Source organism: Camelus bactrianus, chromosome 25 (assembly GCF_048773025.1).
Source record: "Camelus bactrianus isolate YW-2024 breed Bactrian camel chromosome 25, ASM4877302v1, whole genome shotgun sequence".
In the NCBI taxonomy this organism is placed as follows: domain Eukaryota; kingdom Metazoa; phylum Chordata; class Mammalia; order Artiodactyla; family Camelidae; genus Camelus; species Camelus bactrianus.
Window position 1 is genome coordinate 11159748 of NC_133563.1, and position 26415 is coordinate 11186162.

Consider the following 26415-nt stretch of genomic DNA (forward strand, 5'->3'; position numbering starts at 1 on the left):
CCTTTTCTTTCACCCTCCTATAATAGTTTGAATACGTTTGGCGTTATCTGGTTTTTCAGTGTTCGTTAGGAGTCAAATATAAACCCATCTAAATCCCAATTTTTTTTCAATGAGAGGATTTATTAAAAAGTTTTTTCACATTGTAGTTTTTTCTTCTCTTTATCCTTCTCTCCCCCGTCCTTCATCCTTTCGCCTCAGCTTGTCCTTCCTAATGAACAGTTTTGCGGTTGCCTTCATGTAGTGTCCGGACTCTTCAATTCAGAATCAGGTCTGCAGGAGTGAGCTGGGCTCTCGACTCCATCTTGATATTTAGTGATATTGCAAAGTAATACATTAATGATATTTTAAATTAATGATCTTGCAAATTCACATATACAAACCAAGGTCACAGTTGACTTTGTTCAGCATCTTGCTACAAGACTGTGTCCCACATGCCTGGGCCCGCAGCTCTTGTAATCTGTAGGTAGAGGCAGCTTTCTATAGCATTTTCCAGCTTTTTTATTAATGAAGAAGGCCCTAGGCGTCAGGAAGTGAAACTGACTCTAGGTTTTCATTTTACATGAAGCACATTTAGTTCTTTTATCCCCAAAGAGCTCTTCTCTCAGCCATTCGTTCCTGCTTTTTGGCTGGGGGCAGAGTGGACCTGAAGCTTCAGCTCTGCTCACCTCCTTTCATTTCTCTTCTGTTTTAATTTCACTTAGTTTATTTATTTCTATTTTTACTTCTAAGCTAAAAATCTGAGTGCAGAAACAAAAATCTTATTATACAGGCAATGTCTATTTTAACAGAAAAACGTTAAAAGTTAAGGTTTATGTCATGGCGTAAAACAAATATGTAGAGATCAAAGAGTTTAAGGAAAGTAGAAAGGGGGTAAAGGTTTAAGTTGAGGCAGAGTGGTAGAGGTTACTATAATTTTTAATTTTCTATAATTTGAGGTTTTAAGTGTAAGTTAAATTGCATTTTTTGCAATTGTGTTTCATTTTGATAAATAGAGAAGATGGTTAAAATTTTTCGTAGTATTGACTGCATGGCAGAACAGTAAAGGATTATATTTTCAAGTGAATTGTCTTTCATTCTCATTTTATTTCCTGTCTTTTAATATTTGGCATCTCAAATTGCCACAACATGGGAGGCAGACCCATTTTTATATGAGTATTATAAAGCCATCAAAATTGCTGCTCAATTATCTGACTGTCTCAGCTTTGTAATTTAACTGGTCATTTATTATAAAGTCATGGAAGTGAATACGCAGTGATCTAATCACATTTAATTGGTTAAAGCTGGTTTTAGTTTCACTTGATGACTCATGTTGGAGCACGCTCACAAAGTGAATTAACCCTTCGGTATTTATGATACTGCTGTCTATTTCTTTACAAAGGAAGCAGCCTACTGCTAACGTGCTGTGAGTAGCCTGTTGAGGTTCAACCATGGGCAGCAGTGTTTTGTTTTGTTTTGTTTTCTTCCCCCAGAAAGTACACAGTGTTCCTTTTGACTCTCCAAACTGACTCTCTTCTCTAGTTTCTGATATTTACCTCATGTCCTCTTATCTTTGATCTGTTGTGCTGTTTCTTTAGATTACTGACTTCAGTTAATTTCACTATATTCAAAACTTGGCACTTTTAAAATTATTTCTTTAAGTACCATCAACTTTAGATAGTAGAGGCTATTATCATATTCTTGAAAGACCTACCTTGCCTGCATGAGATCCTTTCTCTCCCATCCCACAACTCCTGCCCAGAGCAGAGGAATCAGCCATTGTATCCGAAACTTGAAGCTCCCAGTTCTTCTTTCTTTAGGTGAGGATCCCATACTTTGTACTTAGGTGAATATTAATCTCTGAACATCACTGACAGTATGCAAATCACAGTGTAATAGGTATAGTATATTTGAAGTGCCTTGCAGTTTAGATTATTTTATTGGTACGCTGGCTTCTTTTTCCCTTTTTGCTATTAAGGCAATGGAAGGGTTAAGGGAAGCTATGGGATGATGAAATGGGAAGCCTGAAGCTCAGTAGTCCAAGCCTGAGGGGACGTGGGGAAAGTGTTAGGTATACAGAGAAGGGCAGTCAAGGAAGACACTGCCCCTTCTATCCTTGTACACTGTGAGGAAGGAGAAGGAAGACAGAATTAAAGCTAGTAGGTGATCAGAGGTACGTTCTAGTCTCTTCTTTCTAGGCTTTGACTCGGGAGGAGGAGGCATATTGGTTAAGTCAAAGGGCAGCTTTTACCATTCTTAATATTTGAGATTCTTGGAAGAGGTCATCTTTGAGGGTGCCTTGGCACCCACCTGGGGCATAGGTGCTTCAGAGTGAGCTTGGCAGTGAGTCATGGTTAGGCCAAGAAAGGGCCAGCATTAGCTTTCCAGAACTATCTTGCTTCCAGTGTGACATGGAGGACACAGAAGCAGCTGTGTGTCCCTGTTATGACAACCCCCCCATGGTGAGGGCCAAGGGCTGAGGTCACTTTGTGGAAGAGACTGCAGAACAGATAGCCTGGGAGTGGAGGACTGTTCAGAGACTAAGAGGAGTCATTAGTGCCTTGGAAGCTGAATTGAGATCAAGTCAATAATGGAGCACAATCCTGTCTAAACAGAGAGGAACCAGACTAAGAATTAGATGAGCTGCAGATTTTAGCAGCAGAATCCCCATAGAACACTTAGACACTTTCTTGAAAAACAGCAGGCAAGGGGTAGAAATATCACAAATGGAGACTTTATCCACAGGAGCTATTTAGCAGACTAAAATATAGTGGGTAACTTTAATAGAAGTCTGGCTAGTATGCTGTTGAGGGAAATTAGATAAAAAATTATAGATGACACCATTGAAATTTTCTGCTTCAGCCTACAGATAGACTGTAGCTAGAGACGTGGTGCTTGCAGGTCATGGGGAATCTGAGAAAGTCTTGCTGCTTGTTTTGGGGTATTAGACGAAGGGGGTTTTCTGATACTGGTTTTGTAATTCAGAAGCCTATAATACAGAGATTATGGTGATGTTTTAATTGCTTAAGGAACACATTTGAAAACCTTTAACCCTTTAGGCCAAGTACTTCAACTTTCCAAATCCACCATGCACTAGCGGAGGGGCTTGTTGGCTAGTAGCCCAAAATACCACTGAATTCTGGCATTTGAGAGACAGAAACACCATAGACCTGATGATGGGAGCACTTGAGAGTAATGCTGGAGTTGAGCCTCTCTGGAGTTCCAGGCCTCTTAAAGATTTCTGTGTTCTTCTTTGCCCAACACAGCCTGGACCAGGTTGGAAAGGAAAACATCACGGAATTTGTGGTGTAACTGCATTCCTTTTGTAGCATTTATCATAAATTGTAACCCAAACAATATTTGTGCCATTATTTGCTTACTGTCTCCCTACTACACTTTAAAATCCACAGCAAAATCTATGTCTACTGAGCTGTTTTTACCAGCTTGTAGCATAGTGCCTGGCACATACTAGGCATTTAGTGAATATTGTATGAATGAATAAATAATTAATGAGTTAGTGTTAATAGTTATTTGCCCATCTATAAATAAATTAGAATTTTATGGTCTGAATTAATTTTATGGTAAATTACAGCTTCATCCAAGTTTCTCTTCTAGCACTAAATGTATTAATCTTTTAGGACACTGTAGTGGATACATTCTATTCAGTGGTGGGCTGCTGATTGCTAACAACAGGCTCTCTGTAAGAAAAAACCCTGACTTGTGGTATTTTCCAGTTTTTATAGTCTAAAAACATCCACTGTGGCTGCTTTCAGGTAACCCACCTTACTTCATCGAACATGGAGTTAGGAAGAAATGTGCACAAGCAGCTCTTAGGACTCAGTGCTTAGGCTCCAGAAGCACTGGAAGCACATTTACATGCCAGTGTTAGTCATGCCTTATTCTTCGCATACAAAGATTGTGCTGGTGACACACATTCAATAGAACGTACACTTTGAAAAGATTTTGAATTAGTTAAGGAAGTTCAAAAAATGTAAAAGAGAAACTCAAAAAGTTTCTGTAGCTCAACATAATAGTTTTTTTTTCTCATCTGTGTGAAATCCACCCTGGTGGTTAACAGAGGGCTCCCTTCCAAGTACTCATTGAGATTTCCAGGCTTCTTTTTTTGTGGTTCCTTTAATCCCCACGGTCTTGAATGAAGAGCATGACAGCAGCGTATGAGAGTTTTTAATGCTCATGGGGATGGCACACATCATTCCACTTATAATCCATTGCCCGGAACATAGTCATATGGCCATGGCCGTCTCTAACTAAAGAGGAGATTGGGAAATGTTTTCTAAGAGGAAAAGAAAGTAAGTTTAATAGCTAGCTAGCATCTTCCAGTTTTCTAGTCATGTGATAGCATTAAACTGATCAATTTACACTCTTTTCTTTTCTGACAGATGCACACATTTATAAGGCATTATAGATTAGCAGTAGAGTCTAGTCTGATTAGGGGTAGAATCTAGTAAATTCTTTCTTCTATGCAAAATTAGCTGGTCTTACGAACTTTGCCTGTGGTCTCAATAGCACCAGTCTCTAATCAGTCATCTTTCCTTCTCTGAATTAGTCTATTATTTATTATCCCTATTTAGATGAAAATCACAATTTTTTAGTGCTTTAAATTCCTTTAAGTTATTGTATGCACTTAACGTAACGTTCATTCAGTTTAGCGATTACATTTACCAACTTTATGGTTTTAAAGATGTAAACAAAAAATGCTGCAGACCATATCAGTAAACAAAGAATGCTGAAACCATCAAGTCATCAGTGTCTGCTGCCACCCCCCAGTGAAGACAAGCCTGCAGCCCAGGCTCTGCAGCCACTCACAGTGGTGCCCTCTGAGGGGACTCAGAATAAGAAAGGACAGGATACTGGCCCTAGATGGCTAGGTGCTTGTCAAAGGAATGAATTCAGTGAGCCCAAATGTTTGCTTCCTCCCTTACATAGAAAAGCGCAAAATTCTTTAACTTGAGATGCCTGGTTTTCTTTAGTTAACAAGTAATCTTTTAATGTTCCAACTACCTGGTCTTTGTTGTAAAACTCCTGTATATCCTAGCTCCTCCCCTAGCTCTTCGGAGCAGTCCCTCAGAGCGATCTGAGAGGCTGTCATCCCGGGCTCGAAGGGGTTCGAGTCCTCAGAAATGTCCACCAAATAAAACGTAACTCTCAACTTTTAGGCTGTGCATTTATTTCATTCGACAAAGAGGTATTTCTGTTTCCCTTAGGATTTTGTTTTTCACCCTTTTTAACCCCAACAAGGATGTTTGTGGAATGGAACATACGGCAATAAGTGACAAATTTGGGTCGTAGTATTCCATCTCTTACATTGCTGTATTGCTTTGAAAATTTTGGCATATTTAGAACTGAAAGCAGTAATACCTTATAACTTTGAATCCTCTGTGTCTTTGTATTCTCAGGGCTTAGATGTTTTTTGATATTTATGATCACCAGCAAAACTAATAGAGATTTAACCATGGAGATTCACAGGCATATGTATTTCTAAGATATTTTTAACAGTGTTCATCATAAGATATATTTGCTGGTTAACATAATTGGTTAAAAGTTTCCATTAACAAAAGTCCTACAGTTTTATTCCCAAATTAGTTAAAATTTTTTCCATGGACACAGAATTTGCCTCTAGTGTGAAGGAAAAGCCGGGCTGGTCTAACAGGATAACTCAGAAGTCTAGGAATGTGAAGGAGAGGCTGGTCTGGTCTAACAAGATAACTCACAAATCTAAGTATTGGAATACCGATCTGAGTTCTGCTGGACTAACTTGTGAATCTAAGTTAATTAGTGTTGGTTTGCTGTTCATGTTTTTTTGCTAGCCAGCTGGATTTTCAAAGATATATATCAGGCTTTGAAATGTTGGTTTGCTGCCTCCCTGCCTCCACTTTTGTGATAATGATGCTGCTAAAGCTGTTCCATGCCTATTGGCCGAATACCCCAAGTTTGTACTTTACCCTATAAAAACTCATGCACACGTCTTGGAGGTGCTCAGAGCTTCGGAGCAGAAGCCCCTCTGAGCCCGCCGGCGTAATACATCTGAGTACTCCAACCCTCCGAGTGGTGCTTGTTTCTTGGCTGGCCTGTCGTTTCCGTAACACTAGCAGACATGAGTTATTTCATAGCCAATTAGTGAAAAGTCATTTCATGGCATGTATGTGTGTATGTGCTTGTAAGGCAGAGTTCAGTTTCATCATTTATAAATTAAATTGCAGTGTGTGTGAAGGGCTTCAGGTGAAAATGTCAGTCCTTGTACTACTTTGAGTGGGTTTAGGTTTCCTAAGCTTTAAAGATTAATAATCTATTAATCCAAGAGTAGGAAGGGATAGTAAAAGAAAAAGGGTAACTGAGTGTTAAAATATGAGGATTACTAGAAGCCAGCAGTTTAGGAGGGAACATAGGATCAAGTCAGAAAAGGAGCAACCAATGTGGACAGCCCAGAGAGTATGGGAACAGTATTAATACACAGAGTCTTTACTAGGAATCAGACATCATCCTTCACACCTTACACTCATTTATCTTATATAAATATCCAGTGGGTGTTAACAGATGACAAAAACTAAGCCTATAGTGCTTTTAAGTCTTTTTCTCATTTTGTGCTACATGGAAATAATGCTATTACTACAATGATAAATTTAAATTTATAATTTAAATACAGTGTCATAAATGTACCTAGTTTACACTGAGGTAAATTGGCAAGGCTGGTCATGGCCTCCTTTGGTCTTACTTTACCACTCTGAGCAACACATACCTGTAGCTCATTCAGCATATTGAGTTGAGAATCTTTGCCCTAAGCGGTGGTCCTCCACCTTTATCACAATCACCGGTAGGATTCGGCACACAAACACACACAAAAAATCACAGATTTCTGGGTCCTGCCTCAGATTTCTGATTTAGTAGGTCTGGAGTGGAGCTTGAAAATCTGCACTTCTGGAGAGTTCCCAGGTGGTACTTGACGCTGCTGCCCTAGGGATATTCCTTAAGAATCTCTTCTCTAGGAGAGTTTAAGTAACCTGCTTACCTGTGACAAATAATGAAGCAGCAGTAGGTTGTTTCTGCAGATGATCATGACTGGATAATTGTCTGCCTCATAAACTTATTTGTTTCATTATCAATTACCGGGTATTCTTCAATTTTCTGAGCATGACTTATTCTAGATAAATTCATATCATAGAATCATGTAGATGTATTACTGTTGTAACATGACTATTAATTTATTTAAAATGAAGCAGAAAAGTTGAAATTCAAGTTTAATTTATTTTAACATGATTTTGTGGTTCAATATTTAGTGTGCGTTTTACTTTTAAAAAAGATCTGCAGTACCTCCACTTGTCACAAGATGGCGCTGAAAGGCTGAAGATTTTGGTTGCAATTTGATTTTTGAGACTATCGATGGGTTAGATCTATTTCTTGTGTTCAAATCAAAAGAAATTTGAAATATGATTTTTTTTAATTTGAAATTTTGGTATTTTCATATCAAAAATGCTTTCCTATTTATTTATACAAATAAGAGAGTCACAAAAATGGACATTATTGATGACTAGTTATTTTGGAAATGGATGAAACATAAATCTTAATATAAAATGTTTTATTATAATACATACCCCAGAAGGACTTCAAATGAATTCAAGTTAGTAAGCATTTAGAAAATTTTACTGTTCTATAATTTATAAGGTCTTATAGAAGATACAGACCTTGCCCCCAGTGAGTTTTGAATTTAGTTGGGGAAAAGAGAAATGTGTATACAATTTGAAGAGAGTACAAAATAATAAAAATGATAAAGTACAGTGTTGTATGAGATGGACCATACAAACGATATTGACTGGAATAATCGGCAATTAAGCAAAATTTTTAAATGGTATTTTACAAAGCCATCCTTGCATCAGCTGAAAATGCCATGTTGAATTTTTTAATGGTGATTACCTATATTATTATAATTTAAACTATGAGGAAATATTTAGCAATCTGGAGAGCTGTGTAAGATTCAGTACTTGACAGAAAATATCAAAAAAACCTTGAAATATGAACTCACCTTTTATTTCATGAATGTGTGATTTTTTTTCTCATTAATCAAAAAATGTTTTTCAGAAGAGGGTGAAGGTTTTCTGGTCACACAGATGTTAGTTTTAACAGTTTTAGATTTCTGGGGTCTGAAAAACATCTATTAAAAAATCAAGTGTAGAATGATGGTCACCAGAGGATGAGGGGAGAGAGAAAAGGGGATTTGCTGTTCAATGGATGTAGATTTTGAATTTTGCAAGGTGAACAAGTTTTGGAGATCTGTTTCACAATAATGTGAATATACTTAATACTACTGAACTGTGCATTTAAAAATGGTTAAAATGGTACATTTTATATAAAGTGTCCTATTAAAGTATGGGCAATTAATAGGTTTCTGTTAAAGATCAGCAATGATCCTAGCTTTATTTTAGCTATTAGGAGCTACTCAAAAGAAATAAAAGCCCCCTCAAGAAGGCTGTAATATAATTGGTGATAGAAGATTAACCTAGTATTAGTAGGTAATCCACTGAAAATCCAGCATATAGTGGGCACTGTGCTAGACATTTTACATAAATTATTTCAGTCCTTAAAACAATGTAGGAAAAACAGGTATTATCATCCCTATTCCTGTTTTATCACTGAGGGAATTAAGGGTCATGAAGTTTCAGCACCTCCTTGAAAGTTGCGGTTTGTAGTCTTGGAGTTCGTATTTAAACGCAAGTCTGTCTAACCTCAAAATCCATTTTCTGTATGTTATACTATGCCCATAATTTAAATAAAAAGTAAAGAATACAGATAAAAAACTCGTAATTTTACATTATAGTTTGGTATTTCTACTGCCAGTAAACATTGTCTATTTCATTATGACTATTCCGATGAAATTAAAAGAAAGGATGTGTGATATAATTAGTGGTAGCAGTTAATCTGTATTACATTTTAACTTCAGGAAGGATAACCATATATTTTGTTTGTTAGCTGGAATTGTCTCTCTTTTTATCTGTTCTTAACTTTTAGAATCACTAATTTCTTTTCCCTGTGTGTTCATGTGCAGGTTATGTGGGTATGTAATTTGTGCCGAAAACAACAAGAAATCCTCACTAAGTCAGGAGCATGGTTTTATAACAGTGGATCTAATACAGCACAGCAACCTGATCAAAAGGCTCTCCGAGGACTGCGGAATGAGGAGGCGCCTCAGGAGAAGAAAGCAAAACTCCATGAGCAGGCCCAGTTCCCAGGACCCTCAGGTGACTTATCTGTACCTGCAGTGGAGAAAAGTCGATCTCATGGGCTCACAAGACAGGATTCTATTAAAAATGGGTCAGGAGTGAAGCACCAAATTGCCAGTGACATAGCTTCAGACAGGTAAACATTTTGCTTAATCTTTAGGTAAACATTATTTTTAATCTTCATTCCAAACAGAAATAAAAATACATAAAATGTTTAGGCAACAAATGAGCTGTCTAAATATAATGGAAATGTCCATATGTTTTATATAAATGCTGAAAATGATGTTCAGGACTTGAGCTATTATACATTTGAACAGTCTTAGGTTTGATGAAGGAGTGTCAGGTTAACAGATTTTCCAGAATGAAGAGGTGGAATAAAATAGGGAACCTAGGTAGGAGGTTGTGGTCACAGAAAAGACAAACTGGAATGAGGGCAACAGGAATGAAGAAGAGATGGTTTTAAGACACTTTGGAGAGGTTGGATTGACGGGACTAACTGGAAGTGGACTTAAGAGAATGGAGAAGGTTAATGATGTTTCCACAGTTTCCACCTTGAGCTGAAGAATGAAGTGGTTTTTCCACGCAGGTAAGTATAGATGAAAGGGTTTCATGAGTTTGATGTTTCCATGGGCTAACTCTGTTATTTACTATTTTGGCTTAATTCTATGGGCTTCTCTATGATCAAAGTATTAGACTTTTAAAGATGACATTTATGGTTCTTATATTTCCTACTTTTGGAAGGGGGAGAATGGAAAATTTTCATAGGAAGTTTATTTTTCTATACCATATTCCTCTGTTTGAATAGAAAAAAATTTTAAAAATCTAGTTTATACTATGTTTATTATCCAGAAGTGACAGAAGACATTTCTGTGTGAACAAGCATTAAGTCATGCATTTGTGGAAAAATAAATCTAAATTGTAATCATAGGATGGTGAATTCTGAACTCTCAATTATAACAGATAAGGGAACTGGGAGTCACTTTAGAAGGTGCCTTAAGCCATCACCCCACAGTGTGTTGCTGTGTCTTGGAAGAATAATAAAATGATGGATGTTCCAGGTTTTTTTGAAAACAAGCAAAAGTGAAATGGGCAATGTAATCCTATCTTTGGACAAAACAGTGGTGATTTCATGGCTGGTGTACTATGAAAATGTCTCAGTGCAAAATCTCAGGAACCTAAGAATTTTAAGGTTAGAGGACCATTTTAGATTGAGGACCACTTTAAGCACACAGAGATTTGAGTGCAGGTGGTTTACATGGAAGGAAATTTCAGGTACTACCTATAGGGAAGTGGGAAGTGGTCCAGTTCAGAGAAAGAATACAATGCTGGATGCATTCAAGAGCAGGTTATCTCTTTTGGCAATAGTGTCTCAGTCTTACTGAGACTGCTGGACTGCAGAGTTATCCCACTTATGGGCAAGGAGGCAGGAGGTATTTATCTATAAGTTTCCTTTGCTGTTGGACTAGGGCTATTCCTGGGGGATGTTAACTCTGGGGAACTCATCAGTCAAACATGTTCCTGTGCAAAGAAAGTACTCAGGCAGATTATTACAACTACTGTAAGAAAACATAGCTATGTAGGGAACAGTTGAAGGATGAAGCAATGTGGGTTGAGACAGTAGCAGTGTCTGCTACACAAGGACTTTAGACATCAAGAAGGTCTGTAAAATGGCAACTATAATGGTCAAGGGATATGAGCTTGGATGATGAACAATGGAGGTAGGATTTTAAATGAACAAATGAATGAATGAATGAATGACTAAATAAAATGGATAATGGGAATATAGGCTCATTCTTCAAAAACTAGATAGCTGCATGAGATAGTTTCCCTTGGACTTTAGAAAGGAAGGTTTAGGAAAAATGAAAGGAGGTACTAAAACACTGGATCACATAATAAGATTATTAAGTTTTGGAGTGCATGTCATCAGGAGGTTGTGGGTGTTAAAAATAAATCCAACAAATTTATGAGTAGTTAATTCATCATTGTAGGGAAGCTAGAAGCATATTTCTAATCTTTGAAGAAGGTGGTAGTAAGAACAAGTCTCTTTCAATATTATCTCTTAATGCTTCTTTCATTGACAAAGTACTAGCCTGAGTAAACAGTAGAATCTGACCCATTATGAGGAAGTGAGATGTAGTTGTCCCTTTCTTTTTTCTTTTTTCTTTTGCCTGGTGCCTTTGACCGCTATTACTAGTAAATGCATACTTTAATGACTCCATGTATCCTGTAATTATATCCTTCCTTTCTGAACCTCATACAAGTCAAACCAATAGCTCCTTTTGTTTATAAGAATTACTTTTAGTCAGGGAAGAAGTTAGAATTTAACATCAGATTTGGTAGTTATGCCTAGAAAATGGAATTGGCTATAATTTGTATAAATTTTTATTTGTAAAATAGTTTCTCTTCAAGAATAATTTAATTCCCCTTATCATAAGCAAAAAAGAACATATTTTTGTTGTTTTCAAAATGCAGATTCTATATTAATTTATTAGGCCATGTATCTATGAACCTTTTGAATGCTTTCATCTGGAGCCAAGGGTCAGCAAACTGTCCCTGAGACCAAATCTGTGCCACCTGTCTTTTGTAAATAAAGTTTTATTGGAATACAGCCACATCTATCAGTTTACTTATTGTCTACGGCTGATTTCAGCCTCAACTCCAGAGCAGAGTAGTTACAAGAGAGCATATCATATTGCCCTTACAGCTCAAAATGTTTACTCTCTGATCCTTTACAGAAAAGGTTTGCCAATTCCTGTCCACCTCTTAGTGGTGTTGAAATTTCTCCTTTCTTTGCTCATTTTCTTTGTTATTATTTAAATTCCTTCAGTTAATCCCACTTTCTTGCTTCCCTTACCTCCGTCTCCTCCCCTCTCCCCAGTCTCTCTCCTTTCTTACCGGAACGGGTCTCCTAGTAGGATTTGACTTGGACCGTAAAATGGAGCTTCTCCGAAGGAATGTAACTCCAGCTTAAAGGATTATTAGCAATTTGTTCTTCAGTAGCATTCAGAAAACCAGTAGCCTCAAAAAAGAGAAGCTTTGGTTCAATGAAATTTAAATCTATAGACTGAGAACTATGTTTGAGAGAAAAGTATGTTACATTTACTTCCTTTAAGGAATTTAGTTTAATCTTTTTAACTGTATACTGCAGTGGTTTTGACCTGTTTTATGACTCGACTTCTCTCACAGATCTTAGCACAGTGTTTTACACATGAGGGAAGACGCAAAAATCAGTATTTCTAATGAGCTCTCAAGTGATGCCAATACTGCTAGTGGAGACAGAAGGAAAGCACAAAGTCATCTAAAGATATATAAGGGAGGGAAATACAAGTGCCTTTTAATAGCTCAGTAGCCATTGTCTTCTGTAGCTCTGTCACTAAGGCACATAACACTTAGTGAAACTTTGTGCTTCTTAGAGGCAGCGTCATTTCACGTTTGAGTATACTGTTCTGACACATTTATTGAGTGGGTCACAGGTTGACTACATTCATGTAGCTGTGTCTTACTCCTTTATTATGACATCTTGGGTTGTTGTGCCTGAGCATTTATTTAGTTAAATATATTTTATTTTTTATTAATCAGTTACTTCTTTTCCATGTATTATAGAGTTAGAAATATATATGTCTTGAAAATTATGTCAATTATTAGCACATTTTTACCTGGATTTCATTTGCAGGGTAGTAAAGGGGATATTACAAATAATTGTTTTACAAAGAGGCCTTGGGGTGGAAGAGGGTTGTGAAAACACTGTGTTTATGAGATCTAAGATGGTATCTAGAGGAGGCTGGGGGAAATAACCGTTTTTAAGGCTATATTTTTTGTTTTAAAAATTACAGAAAAACTAAAGTAAAACTGTTTAAATACTTTTAGTTGATGTTTTATACATTTGAAATTATTTAAAAGTTGGATGCTTCATAATTTTCATAGTTGAAAATCAGTGAAATTTAGGAAATAGCTGATTTTTTTCTTTTATGTAAAATTTTACTATTTATTTATTCAGAGCTTCCTAGAACATTGGGAGAAGTTAAAAAGTTAGAAATGTTTTGGCTACTTTGTATGGTGGAAAAGCTAGAAAAAGTAGAAGTTAGAATATGTAGATCCTGTTCTCACATCTTCCTTCTGTTATCATTTGTTGATGTATATCATTCCTCTGTGTTTCAATTTTCTCATCTCTAAAATAGGAAAGGCAGTCTCCAACAACTCGAAAAGACTTTCAGCTCTAAGGTTCTCTGTTACGTTATATTTTAAGGTCCTCTGCCATGATATAAACTTGGAAGCATTCACTTCCATTTTTTGTCCTATAATTGGTAGTATTGTGTTCAATTAGTAGAGAATTACATTCATTCACATTATAATAGCTCATTATTATAATTCATTTATTCAACAAATATTTATTGAATTTCAATATGGACATTACTTGTTACCACATGGCTCAGATAATTTCACCATGATTCATACTTAAAATTGAATATATTTGGAGTATTAGGTTAAATCTTCAAAAAGGACATTTTGACTGATCTTGTAATTATATTACTATGTAATGTTTCTAACTCTGTTTTCCTTACTTCCTTACAAAGGAAAACAAAAAAACAAACAAAATTTTAAAATGATAGGAAAAAGTAACATAGTTACTTGCTTCTAATGGACTATAAAGCATTTTGAGAAGCATAGCTACAAAGAAACAATATTTTATAGGCATTACAGATTCTTAAGTACTTATTTCTGTCTTTTACTGCTTAAATAAGACCTTTGATGAAAGTACTGAGAGATTACATTGTGATTTTGTCTGATATTTTAATGAGGCAAGAGTGGAAAACAAAAAAATTGTCATATTACTAAATTACGTCTTAATGTATTTTGTTAGATGGTGAAAAATGCTGCCAGGTGTTAAGTAACGGCAAGAGAGTAACAAAAACATAAGCGATTATCTTGGATCTAAAGTGTAAAGTTTTAAAACAAGGTAAAGCTGGCATAATGAGTATTTAACAGTTTGGTAATAACTATTATTTCTTCATTGTCACTCTTGAACTTTCAAGTATCTTTGTGACCATTTGATTATTTTAAAGTAAAAGTAATAATTAAAATGTATTAGGGCCTGGAGTTACCCTTCTGCCTGAAATATCTGAAAAAATAAACCAAGTATTTGAAACAGTGGTTTTAAGAAATCGGGCATTAGGCAACAAAGAATAATGCCCGAGAGATGGGAGATGGAGGGAGCCCGGTGTCTGCCCTGGCACACTGCTTTCCAGGGTGACGCGCAGGGGGAGGAAGACAGGCAGAGCCCAGAGGCCCTCCTGCACCGAGGGGGCAGTTCTGAGAGTTTGAGGAAACCAAGGCAGCTGGAGTTTGCTACACAGAGCACCAGAGAGGAGAAAGCTGAACAGTGAGATATTGTGGAGATTTGCAGACGGTTCTTCTGTGGATTCAGTGGAGTAATGATTGGCACATGCATGTGAAGAAACTACTCGAGGACAAGGAAGCATATATGTCTATATTCACAGTTTCAAAATACATGAAGGATAAACTGATAAAGCTACATGGAGAAATCAACAAATCCACAGTTATAATTGGAGGTATCAATACCTTTCCCTCAATAACTGATAGAACAAATAGGCAGAAAATTATCAATGACATAGTAGACTTGAACAACAGTATCAAACAACGTGACCTAATTGATATTTATATAACCATACCCTGAACAACAGCAGAATATTTATTCTTATTAGGGATACACAGAACAGTTACCAAGATAGACCATATTCTGGCCTTTACACAAGTCTCATTAAATTGAAAGGAATTCATGTAATAAAAAATATGTTCTCTGATCGCAATGAAATTACATTAGAAATCAGTAACAAAAGACCTCTGGAAAATTCCCTAGTATTTGGAAGCTAAACAACATACTTTTAAATGACCTATGGATCAAAGAAGAAATCAAAAGAGAACATAAGAAACCTTTTAAACTTTCATTAAAATGAAAACACAACATCAGAATTTGTGGGATGCCACTAAAGCAGTACTTAGGGCAGAGTTCATAGCACTAGACGCCTATGTTAGACAGTAAGAGGGTTCTCAAAGCATTGATCTCAGCTTTCACCTTAATAAACCTAGGAAGGAAAAGCAGATTAAACCCAAGTGAGCAGAGTAAAGAAACAATAATGATGAGAGCAGAAATCAGTGAAATAGAAAATGGAAACAATGAAGCCAAAAGCTGAGTCTTTCAGAAGATCAATAAAATTGTTAAACTTCTAGACAGACTAGGAAAAGAAGAAAGACAATGCAAATTACCTTTATTTTGAACAGAAGAGATGACATAACCCCTGCCTAATGATATTAAAATGCTAACAAGGAAATATTTTTTAAAATGTTATTCCTGTAATATCGACAAGTTAGAAGAACTGGACAAATTCCTTGAAAGACAAATTCCAAACCTCACTCAAGAAGAAATGAACACCTTGAATAGCGTTGTGTGTACTAAAGAAATTGTATTTGTAGTTGTATTAGTGGTTACACTAGCACCAAAAAATGGAAGTACTTAAGGTATAAATCTAACAAAATAAGCACAGGATCTGTACATTGAAAACAATGAAACACCAATGAAAAAGTTAAAAAGTTCTGAATAAATGGAGAAATAAACTGTGTTCATGGATTGAAAGAGTCAATATTGTTAAGGTGTAATTTCTCCCAAGTTTGATTCATATGTACAGGTAAAGTCTAAAATTCGTATAGAAATGTTAGAATTACCAAAACAGCTTTTTTAAAAGAACTAAGTTAGGGGCCTAATACTACTTGATTTAAAGACATTGTAAATTTACAATCATTAAAACAGTATGGTATTGGCATAAAGGAAGACAAACGGATCAAGGAAACAAAATGGAGATGGACCCACTCATTTATTGACAACTAATTTTTGACAAAGGTGCAAAGGCAATTCAAGAGAGGAAGGATAGAAAGGGGGAAACTCTCAGCAGGTGGTACTGGAACAAATTAATATCCACGTGAAAAACTGAAATTTGAAGTTTGCTTCATCGGCCTGTTCAAAGCATATATCTGGTTTCAAAAAACCATTTTATTCTCTAAATAATCCAAACTGTTTGTGAATGAAAGCAAGAAACATTGTAATATGAACTTAATGATACCCTTAATTTCATAGCTATTCAACTGTCCTGGTATATATATTGGATTATGCAATGAGTGAATTATGAGGAAGTGGGAAAGTCTGGAGAGTTATGTTTTACCAATATTATTTCTTCCAGTTATATTGTTTGAATGTAATAGTGGCCAGAGTTAAAAATGAGAAGAAAAATAGCAGTTGTGATAGAAATGAGGAATGAAAGATCCTTTCCCTGGAATATATTGCTGGAAATGCCATTTATAAGCCAAATTGCAAATAAGGGATCATTTCAGCTTTTGAGTGATTAGAAATAAACCTGTATTTATAATTTTTGCCACTAGATGGCGAAGGTACATCTCATAAGCAAAACGATTTAATTCTGTGATTATTCTACCTGAACTAGTTACAGAGACGGTTATAGACTAATAACTGGATTAAGCTGGCACTTGAGATTGTGAGATACAGGACTTCTTGTGTATGTATCATTGACTTTCATATTGGAATATGATATTTATTCCCAAAATGTTTGTCTCTAGTTCTGAGGTCTTCATGTGCCAGACTTGTATTTTCAACTGCAGGTTATTCAGTCTTAAGCTTTTGTTCTACAAATACTTCAATATCAAAGGGTTCTGCATGTAAGTGTCCGTTCCCTCCCAAAGTAGCAGCTTCTGTGTCATTCCTGAGCCCTGCCGGCTGCACCACCAGTCAGCCTGCTGCCCAAGTTAAGATCTTAGGTATTATTTTCTAATCCTCTTCATCTTAATTTTCATAGTCAGTGAATATTTATAAAGTTTTTGGTCAGTTCCATCTCTATTACGTCTCTGATATTCAACCCTTCCTTTCAAATAAGGATATTGTCACTGCCCTGTTTAGGCATAAACTGTGTCTTGCTTTCTTTCTGGCTTCCTGCTTCTAAATTTATTTGCTTTTCTACATATTCTCGTTTCCAAAATTGTGCTTTTTAAGTATAGATATGATGAAGTCATTCATTTGCTCACTTTTGATGCCTTCCCATTTTGTACTTAAAGTTCAAATCCTTAGTTTTCTAAGGGAAACTAACATTTATTGAATACCTACTGTGTTCTAGGCTCTGTGAAAAAATTTAAGCCATTAAATTTTACTTACCATAATGATGTAAGTTGGGGTTTAAGAGACCCCTTTTTATACTGAAATGATTTCTCAAGATTTCAAAATGAGAGGTAGAATTCAACTGAAACAGGTTTTCTGACTCAAAATCCTGTCATTCTACTTTTTGAGGCCATCATCTGTCTTTCTGACCTCATCTCTCACCACTTTTCCCTCCCCCCATACAACTGACAGTCTAGCCACAGCAGATGACTGATGAATTTTAAAAAAATCTTCCATTCTTAAATTTTTAAGTATTTGCTTATGCTATTCCTCTTATCTAGATTATTCTGTTCTCGCTGGGCTTATGCAACAAATATTTACTGAGTGTTGATTGTGTGAGAAACAGATCTCTAGGTGCTGAAGGTATAGCAATGAATAAAATAGACAAAGTCTGTCACAGAGATCGCTTTTCAACTGGGGAAGACAAAGGCATAAAAAATAACTAGGACATTGGATAGCAATACCTGTTCGACTTCACAGGCTGTGCAGAGCAGGACACCAGAGGGCGCCATTCACCTAGATGTGAGTGGCACAACCTGTAGCTGGCACCTCCCAGCGCCTGGCGACAAGTGCTACCGAGAAAGATCATCCCGGGAGGAGGAAAGGGGATTTTGAGGGGAGCAGTTAACAATGTTTAATTAAAGGTTAGGGAAATTCTTAATATTGAGTTCAGATTTGAGGGAGTGAAGAAGTAAATGTTGAAGGTTATACAGTCTTACCTTTTGTTCCACAGATACTTCAAAATCAAAGGGTTCTGAATCTCAGTGTCTGTTCCCTCCCAAAGCAGCAGCTTCTTTGTCGTTCCTGAGCCCTGCTGGTTGCATCATCAATCAGCCTGCTGCCCAAGTTAAGATACTTAGGTATTATTTTCTAATCCCCTTCTGGGGGAAGAACACTCCAGGCAGAGAAATAGCAAGTGCCAAGATCCTTAGGTAAGGGGGTCCCTGCTTACATGAAGCCTTCTGTTATTTTTTCAGTAAGAATTGTATTTTTTGCTTTTAAAGGGTACCTTTACATATGTGTGTATACATATACACCACACACATATATGCAGACACACATATATATATAATCTATAATTTATTTATATTTATATGTTTTAGCACTTACTACTGTCTGACCTTCAGTGCACTTGTTGTCAGTGTTTCTTTCCCTCTTAGTAAATTTTGAACAACTTAAGCACATACTTTCTTTTATATCTTTGTGTCCATATATGCCTAGTTTAGGTTCTAGAAATAGGCACTCATCGAATATTAATTGAATTGGAATGAAGTGAAATAAACTGAATCACTGAAAAGACAAGTAGTTATCTTTTCCATCCCTTTTACCTGTTACAATTATCCTGTGTTTACAAAAATTATATTTACTTACGGAATCCAGTACTGTATTTTTCTCTGTCTCTTAGACTCATTTTTTTTTTCTTTTGGTAATGTCTTTGTAAAAATACATTAACCTAAATAAGAGGACTAACTACTAGTTGTTACATGAAAGATCAATCTCTAGAAGTCTGTTGTTTCTTAGATACCTGCAGTGGTGACGGGGAATTTTAAGTGTTTTAACTTATTTTAAAAGAAATTCTATGTCTGTTTGCTTTGACCTGTCACATTTTAGCTTCACTTTAAAGAATTTGATTTAGTGTATTGCTGTTTTCCATGTTCTTCAGTCTGTTTTTGAGTAGGGTGACCTACGTCCCAGTTTGCCAGGGCCTGTCCTCACTTACACTTTTTGTTACACCATAATTATTAACAGCACCCATTTCATAGCTCAAAGGCTTAAACGTAAGACAAGACACTATAAACTTCCTAGAAGAAAACACAGGCAAAACATTCTCTGACATAAATCTTGGCAGTGTTCTTCCAGGGCAGTCTACCCAGGCAATAGGAATAAAAAATAAATAAATAAACAAATGGGACCTAATTAAACTTACAAGGTTTTGCATAGCAAAGGAAACTATAATCAAAACAAAAGATAACCAGCCTGTGGAATGGGAGAATATATTTGCAAAGATGCAACTGACAAGGGCTTAATTTTCAGAATATACAAACAGCTCATACAGCTTATTAACAAACAGCCAAACAACCCAATCCAAAAATGGGCAGAAAACCTAAATAAGCAATTTTGCAATGAAGACATACAAGTGACCAATGGGCACATGAAAAGTGCTCAATATTGCTATTATCAGAGAAATGCAAATGAAAACTACAACATGGTACCACCTCACACCAGTTAGAATAGCCACCACTAAGAAGTCCACAAATGATAAATGCTGAAGAGAGTGTGGAGAAAAGGGAACTTTTCTACACTGTTGGTAGGAATGTAGTTTAGTGCAGCCATTATGGAAAACAGTATGGAGATTCCAGAAAAAAACTAAAAATAGACTTACCCCTTTGATCCAGCAATCCCAGTTCTGGTCACATATCTGGGGGGAACTCTAATTTAAAATGATACATGCACCCTAGTGTTCATAGCAGCACTATTTACAATAGCCAAGACATGGAAGCAACCTAAATGTCTCTCAAAAGATAACTGAATAAAGAAGTTGAAATACTACTCAGCCATAAAGAAGAATAAAATAATGCCATTTGCAGCAACATGGATGGACTTGGAGATCGTTATTCTAAGTGAAGTAAGGCAGAAAGAGAAAGAAAAATACCATATGATATACTTATATGTAGAATCTTAAAAAAAAGACAAATGAACTTATTTATAAAACAGAAAAAGACTCACAGACATAGAAAACAAACTTATGATTACTGACGGAAAGCAGAGGTTGGAAGGGATAAATTGGGAGTTGGATATGTGCAGGTACTAACTACTATATATAAAATAGATAAATAACAAGTTTATACTGTATAGCACAGGGAACTATATTCAATATCTTGTAATGAATATCTTGTAACTTACAATTGTCACGATACCATGTACACATACACACCATATGCAGAGAGAGCTGATGGCTACTCTGAAGCTTTATTAAGTTGTACAGTCTTATATAGCAAAGAAGAATGACAAGGGAAATGGTTAACAGGCAGCATCTGGCTCAAGGTCAGAAGACCCTTTATGTTTTGGTAAATCACGTTCGTGTTGGCACCAGTGAGCCTTACAGCTTATCAGGGCGGAGTGTATGAGAAACGGCTGCTTTACAACATTCTTCTTGGACTCAGGTGGCTGTGCCTGTCTTAGGTTGCCCCCCTCTGGGGATCTTACCCGTCCTTGGCTAACCAGGCTTCTCACCTCTGAGTCTGCAGCTTTTTATAACTTGTTTACCGTTCTGGCCCAAGTCTCGTTCCTTGGTTCCTACAGTCGGGAGCCAACAATAATGAAAAGGAATATGAAAAGAAATATATGAATGTATATGTATGAGTGAAACATTATGTTGTACACCAGAAATTGACGCAACATTGTAAACTGACTATACTTCAATAAAAAAAAGAGAGAGAGAGAGAGAAATGAGCACCTATTTCACTCTCAAAAGTGTACTCTTGTGGAGGATGAATTACATGAGCTCCTGATTCTCCTTGGAGGGTTTCTGTGTGATACTTAATGAAAACACTGCATTGTGTTTAGACTTATGGAAAGTTCCCCATGGAACTATATTGTAGCAAATACCACTTCAGTTACTTAGCCTAAAATATTCATTGAGTATATGTTTTACTTATAACACTAGTTTATATGGAGAAATACAAGACAGTAGAAGATGCACTGTGCCTGAAAAACTGAATTCTGCTAACAACCCGAATGAGCAAAAATGGATTCTTTTCTAGAGCTTCCAAAAAGGAGCTCAGCCAGCAGCTTGATTTCAGACCAGTGAGGCATCATCTACCAGACTTCTGACCTACAGAACTGTAAGACAATAAACCGGTGTTGTTTTAAACTACTATATTTGTGGTAATTTGTTATGGCAGCAATAGAAAACTGATACATATTCCCCAGTGTGAATCTGCCATCTTTCATTTGACATTCTATTAGTGATGGACAATCTAGGCTATGTGAAAACTCCTTATTACTACGATGAATCAGTGACCATCCTTGTAATAAGTCTCCTTATGGACCTATGCTAGACTTTCTCTGCAGTGTGTATATCTAGATGTAGAATTAATGAGACATAGGGTATGTATATTTTATTTTCTGGTTCTGTTCTCAAGAATGGTTCTGCCCCTACTTCTACCTGCAGTGCTTGAAGGTTTGTGATTCCCCATATCATTACTAATATTTAATACTATTCAGACTTTTGCATTGACATTACTATGAATTATTTATTTATATCATTGATCCATTTGAAAAAAATTTGCTTCCCATCATTTTTGTCTATGGTATCTTTGTTGAACAGACATTCCTTTTTTTTTTTTTTTTTTTTTTTACTTTGTTGTTATTTTTTTGAGGGGGGGGTTACGTTTATTTATTTATTTTTGGAGAAGGTACTGGGGATGGAACCCAGGACCTCATGCATGCTTAACATGCTCTCTACCACTTGAGCTATCCCCTCTCTCGAGAATTCTTATCTTGATGTAGTAAAATGTACTACTTAAAAAAAAAAACTTATAGTTTCTCATCTTCTGGTCACAATAAAAAAGTAAGACCTCACTCATTTGATACCCTATAAATACACTTTTTTTTTTACACTTTCTACTATTAGCTTTTAGTTCTACCTTTCTCATATACATCTTTAATTAACCTGGAGTTCACTTGTGGATATGGTGAAGTATGAATTCAAGTTTATTTTCCCCATATAATGAGTCAGTGTTCTCAGTGGCAGATATTATGCAATCCATTCGTACACCACTGGTTTTTGGTGCCTCTTCTGTTTCTAAAGTGTTCCTAAATATAGTTGGAATATTTTTGAGTTCTCTATTCTGTCCTATTGGTCTGTTTATCTATCCTATGACAGTACCACACTGTATTTTTTAAAACATTCTTTGACATTTTTTACATGGATGATTATGTCACCTGTGAAAAAAACAGCTTTATTTCTTACTTTTCAATTTGAAGCCATTTATTTCCATCTTTTGTACCATTTGGCTAGTGCCTTCACTATAATATTAAATAGAGGGGGTCAGAATGACATCTTTGTCTTATTGTCAGTCTTAAGGTGAATGTTTTGAGTTTTTCACAATCAAATGTGTTGTTAATTGTAGGTATTTCATAGATGTCCTTTATGGAGTTGAGGAAATTCTATTACTAGTTTACTAAGAATTTTTAAAAAATTATGAATGGCTGTGGAATTTTGTCAGTTGCTTTTTTCTTGCCTCTGTGAGATAATAATATGATTTTTCTTCTTTGGCCTGTTTGTAGAATGAAATAACACTGATTGTTTTCAAATGTTGTACCAACCTTGCATTCCTGGAATACTCCGTTTGGTCATAATGATTATTATTCTATTTATATATTGCTGGCTTGATTTACTGATATTTTGTTAGAGAATTTTTAATTATATTCATGAAGTTTATTGGTGTGTTGTGTTCTTGGTTTTGGTATCAGGGGAACACTGGCCTCATAAGATGAGTTAAGAAGTGCTTTTCTATCTTCAGTTTTCTGTAAGTTTGTATAGAAAGAACTTTGTGTAGAGTTTGTGTAGAATTGTCATTATTTCTTTAAATGTTTGGTAGAATTTGTCTCTGACGCAAGACCCTGGAGTTTTCTTGTGGCTAAGGTTTTAAAACTATGAATTCAGTATCTGCAGTAAGTATAGAACTGTTCAGGTTCTATTTATTCTTGAGCGTGTGGATAGTTTTACAGTTTGGTTTTACAAGCCATGGAAGCTGTATTCATTATGGGATTGTCTCACTAATCATTTGAGTCATTCTATCTTCTTTTAAAATACTGTAGACAGAATTAAGACATTTTGATAGGATACTCCATTCCAATTTAACTTTTCCGTGTTCCATACTGGTCTGTTCCTTAGAACTGTGTTTTATTCCAATTTCAGCTCACCTTTATATCTGCTGGTATCTTTGGGCTAATTTCAGTGACCACTCCTTTGTGTCTGTGGCTGGATTTGGTGACTTTACTTTTTGTGTAGTGACACTCAATCATAATTACTTTCCCTTATAGAAGTTTTGCCTTTTCTTTTTCTGTTTTCTTGTTTTGTTCTTATTTGAAGTCTAGGGAAGTTATTACTCCTTCCTTTCGAGTATGACTTGACTATATTAGTCTCTTTTGAAGCAGGAGCTTTTCAGTCATACTTCAAATATTATAAGCCAGTATCCATTCTAATCAGACTCTACTTATTACTTACTATTTCTTGAAAGTATCTATAGATTCATTTTAAACAAGTTTCTTTTGAGTGCCTTTTATTCACTTGTAAAATATAGTTGTATTTTGGTTTCAATAATTATATCAAGGATAGTGCTTTAGTAGTAAAGTTAGAAGGAAAGGAAAGCCAGAAAGACATTAAGATGGGGTAATTTGTTAGCCAATGGTGGTGGTTTTGTTAGCCAGCAGCATTTTTTTCTGAGCTGTTATGAGAAAATGATTGGTTAACACCAAAATGACCATTTTTGAGACTTTTCTTTATTCCAACAATAATGTGTATCTTAGATGTCTCAAGTCATTCATACATTAAATACATAAAATTGAATAAATTTTAAAAATTTTAAATTAATATTAGCATAAATGTTCATAATAATCCCTTTTCATAGTTTTTTTAAACAGCTATGTTGGCAGTAGAAGTGTGAGTCTGCACAGTGAACTATGAGAGTATATTGCTGCTAGTGTGGCTCTTATGGCAAGATTAATGTTACATATTTACTTCTCAGGGCTCTCACAGCCTCTCCCCTTTTTGGCTCTCCTCATAGACATCAAGTGAATCTGTTCTGATATTGGTCATGGATATAATAGATAGGGGGTTCAAAAGTGGGCTGCCATATTGAGGTGGGCAAGAATGAGGGTTGCTGAGTGCAGAAGTGTTTTTTAGATCTTTTAATAAAGTGCCTAAAGTGGTAATCAATGAACCTGCTTTGAGGTAAATGCCTACTTCCATTTTTTCACTATATATTTTCATCTCTTATAGCTGATGTGATAAGATAGACCTGAGATAAAACAGTCGCAAAGTACCCTTGGGCAGATCAAAGGGGAAGAAGGGTGAGACTAAGGAGCCAGCCATTAGATTTGTCCTAAGGCGCATATAAAGTCTAGCATGCCTCACTAGAGTTAAGAAATAGGGAGTTGGAGTCAAAGCTTTAAATAAAGATAAAGATCCATTTTCCTATTTGATATCTGTAATTGTTCAAAGATTCAGGCATCTAAATTTATCAATCCATAATAGTATGAATAAGAGTAGTCAGCATCATGGTGGAGTGCTTGAATTCTTTTATACTCATTTACACCGAAACGTTCATATTTTCTGCCTTCCTGCATTTCACTCAAACAATTCCTGTTCTAGTTAGTTATACGTAGGGCCTACCTATTTTTACCTACTCAAGAAGATTGCTCCTGCGATTCCCTGAAACTGAAAAGTGTGGGATTGGATGGGGAATATTTAAACATTTATAAAAATAAGTGATTATGGTTCAAATTTTCAAGCTGAATGAAAATGGAAAGGTGAATAACTTGAATCACTTCTGCAATTTAAAATTTTATTTTATATTAGGAGCATGACTACTGCTTATTTGTTTTAAAATAGAAATACTGCTTGCAGAAAGTAAATTTTCTTGTCTTTTATTATGTGTCTATTATAAGAGGCAGCTTAGATTAGAGCAGTGGTTCTCAAAGTTTTGGTCTTAGGATCTCTTACCAATCTTAAAAATGATTGAAGATCTCAAAGAGCTTTTGTTTTGTTTTGGTTTGATTTTGGGGGGTGGGGTGGTAATTAGATTTATTTATTTATTTACTCTTTGAGGAGATAGTGGGGATTGAACCCAGGACCTCCTGCATGATAAACATGCACTCTACCAGCTAAGCTATACCCTCCCCAAAGAGCTTTTGTTTATATGGAATATCTTTATTGATATTTCTCACATTAGAAATAAAAACTGAGAAAAAATTTAAAATATATCTTTGTTAATTAATTTAAAAATAATAATAAACCCATTGCATGTTAAGTAGCCATATGGAGTAGACAGAATTCTGAGTTGACCTGTAATGAATTTTACCCATCCTTTGGGAATGGATGAAACTTGTGACTTGCTTCTAGCTAATAGAGTATGGCAAAGATAATAGAATTGTCACTTCTGTGATTACGTTACATTATGTGAGACTATGTCTTACACTGAAGTAAGAGATTCTTCTGCTGGCTTTCAAGAAGTAAGCCACCATGTTGTGAAAGGTCTTCGAAGGGGTCACTTGGCAGGGATCTGTGGAGGAGTATGTAGGAGCTAAGAGCATCCCTTGGCTGACAGCTAGCAAGAAAATGGACCTCATTCTTAGAGCCACAAGAAACTGAATTCTGCCAACAATCATGTGAGCTTGGAAACAGACCCTGAGCTTCAGAAAGAAACATGGCTGGCTAACACCTTGCTTCCACCTGTTAAACCTTGCTTGAACTCCTGACCTATAGAAACTGTAAGATAATAAATGTTTTGTTAAGCCACCACCAAGATTGTGGTGATGCCTGTTGTAGCAGAAAACAAATATTTTAATATTTTAAATAAAAATTTAAATAAAAACTAATATTTCAAAAAGAAAAATTTAGTGAGAAAATTGGCATTATTTTTTATTTTTGCAAATCCCTTTAATGTCTAATTTGGTGGAAGATGGCTAGGTTCTTTTATTTCCTTGTGTACTTATTATCTTGAGATGTCACACAAAATGTAGCCTCTGAAAAACTCTGCTGTACATCCATGAGAGAATGAAGTCCAAGAGGCAAATAACATTTTATTATATTATTATGAATAGAGTTTGACCCTGCAGATTCTCCTTAAGAGTCTTGGGAACCCATCAGAGGTCAGTGGACTATACTTTTGAAAACTGCTAGGTTAGAGATTGAATTTTTAGTAGTCTCCTGCTTCATCACCAGTAGAGTATTTAATT

General features: G+C 35.8%; 1 protein-coding gene across 5 annotated transcripts in view; it reads left to right on the top strand.

Annotated features, from left to right (window-relative positions):
• RIMS2 (regulating synaptic membrane exocytosis 2) overlaps nucleotides 1-26415 on the top strand; it is a 509607-nt gene that overhangs the window by 134545 nt on the left and 348647 nt on the right. For all 5 annotated transcript variants that reach the window (XM_045517246.2, XM_074352612.1, XM_045517245.2 and 2 more), the window contains one exon: nucleotides 9035-9345. In XM_045517246.2, the coding sequence (XP_045373202.2) occupies nucleotides 9035-9345 (311 nt within the window). The remainder of the gene's footprint in view (nucleotides 1-9034; nucleotides 9346-26415) is intronic.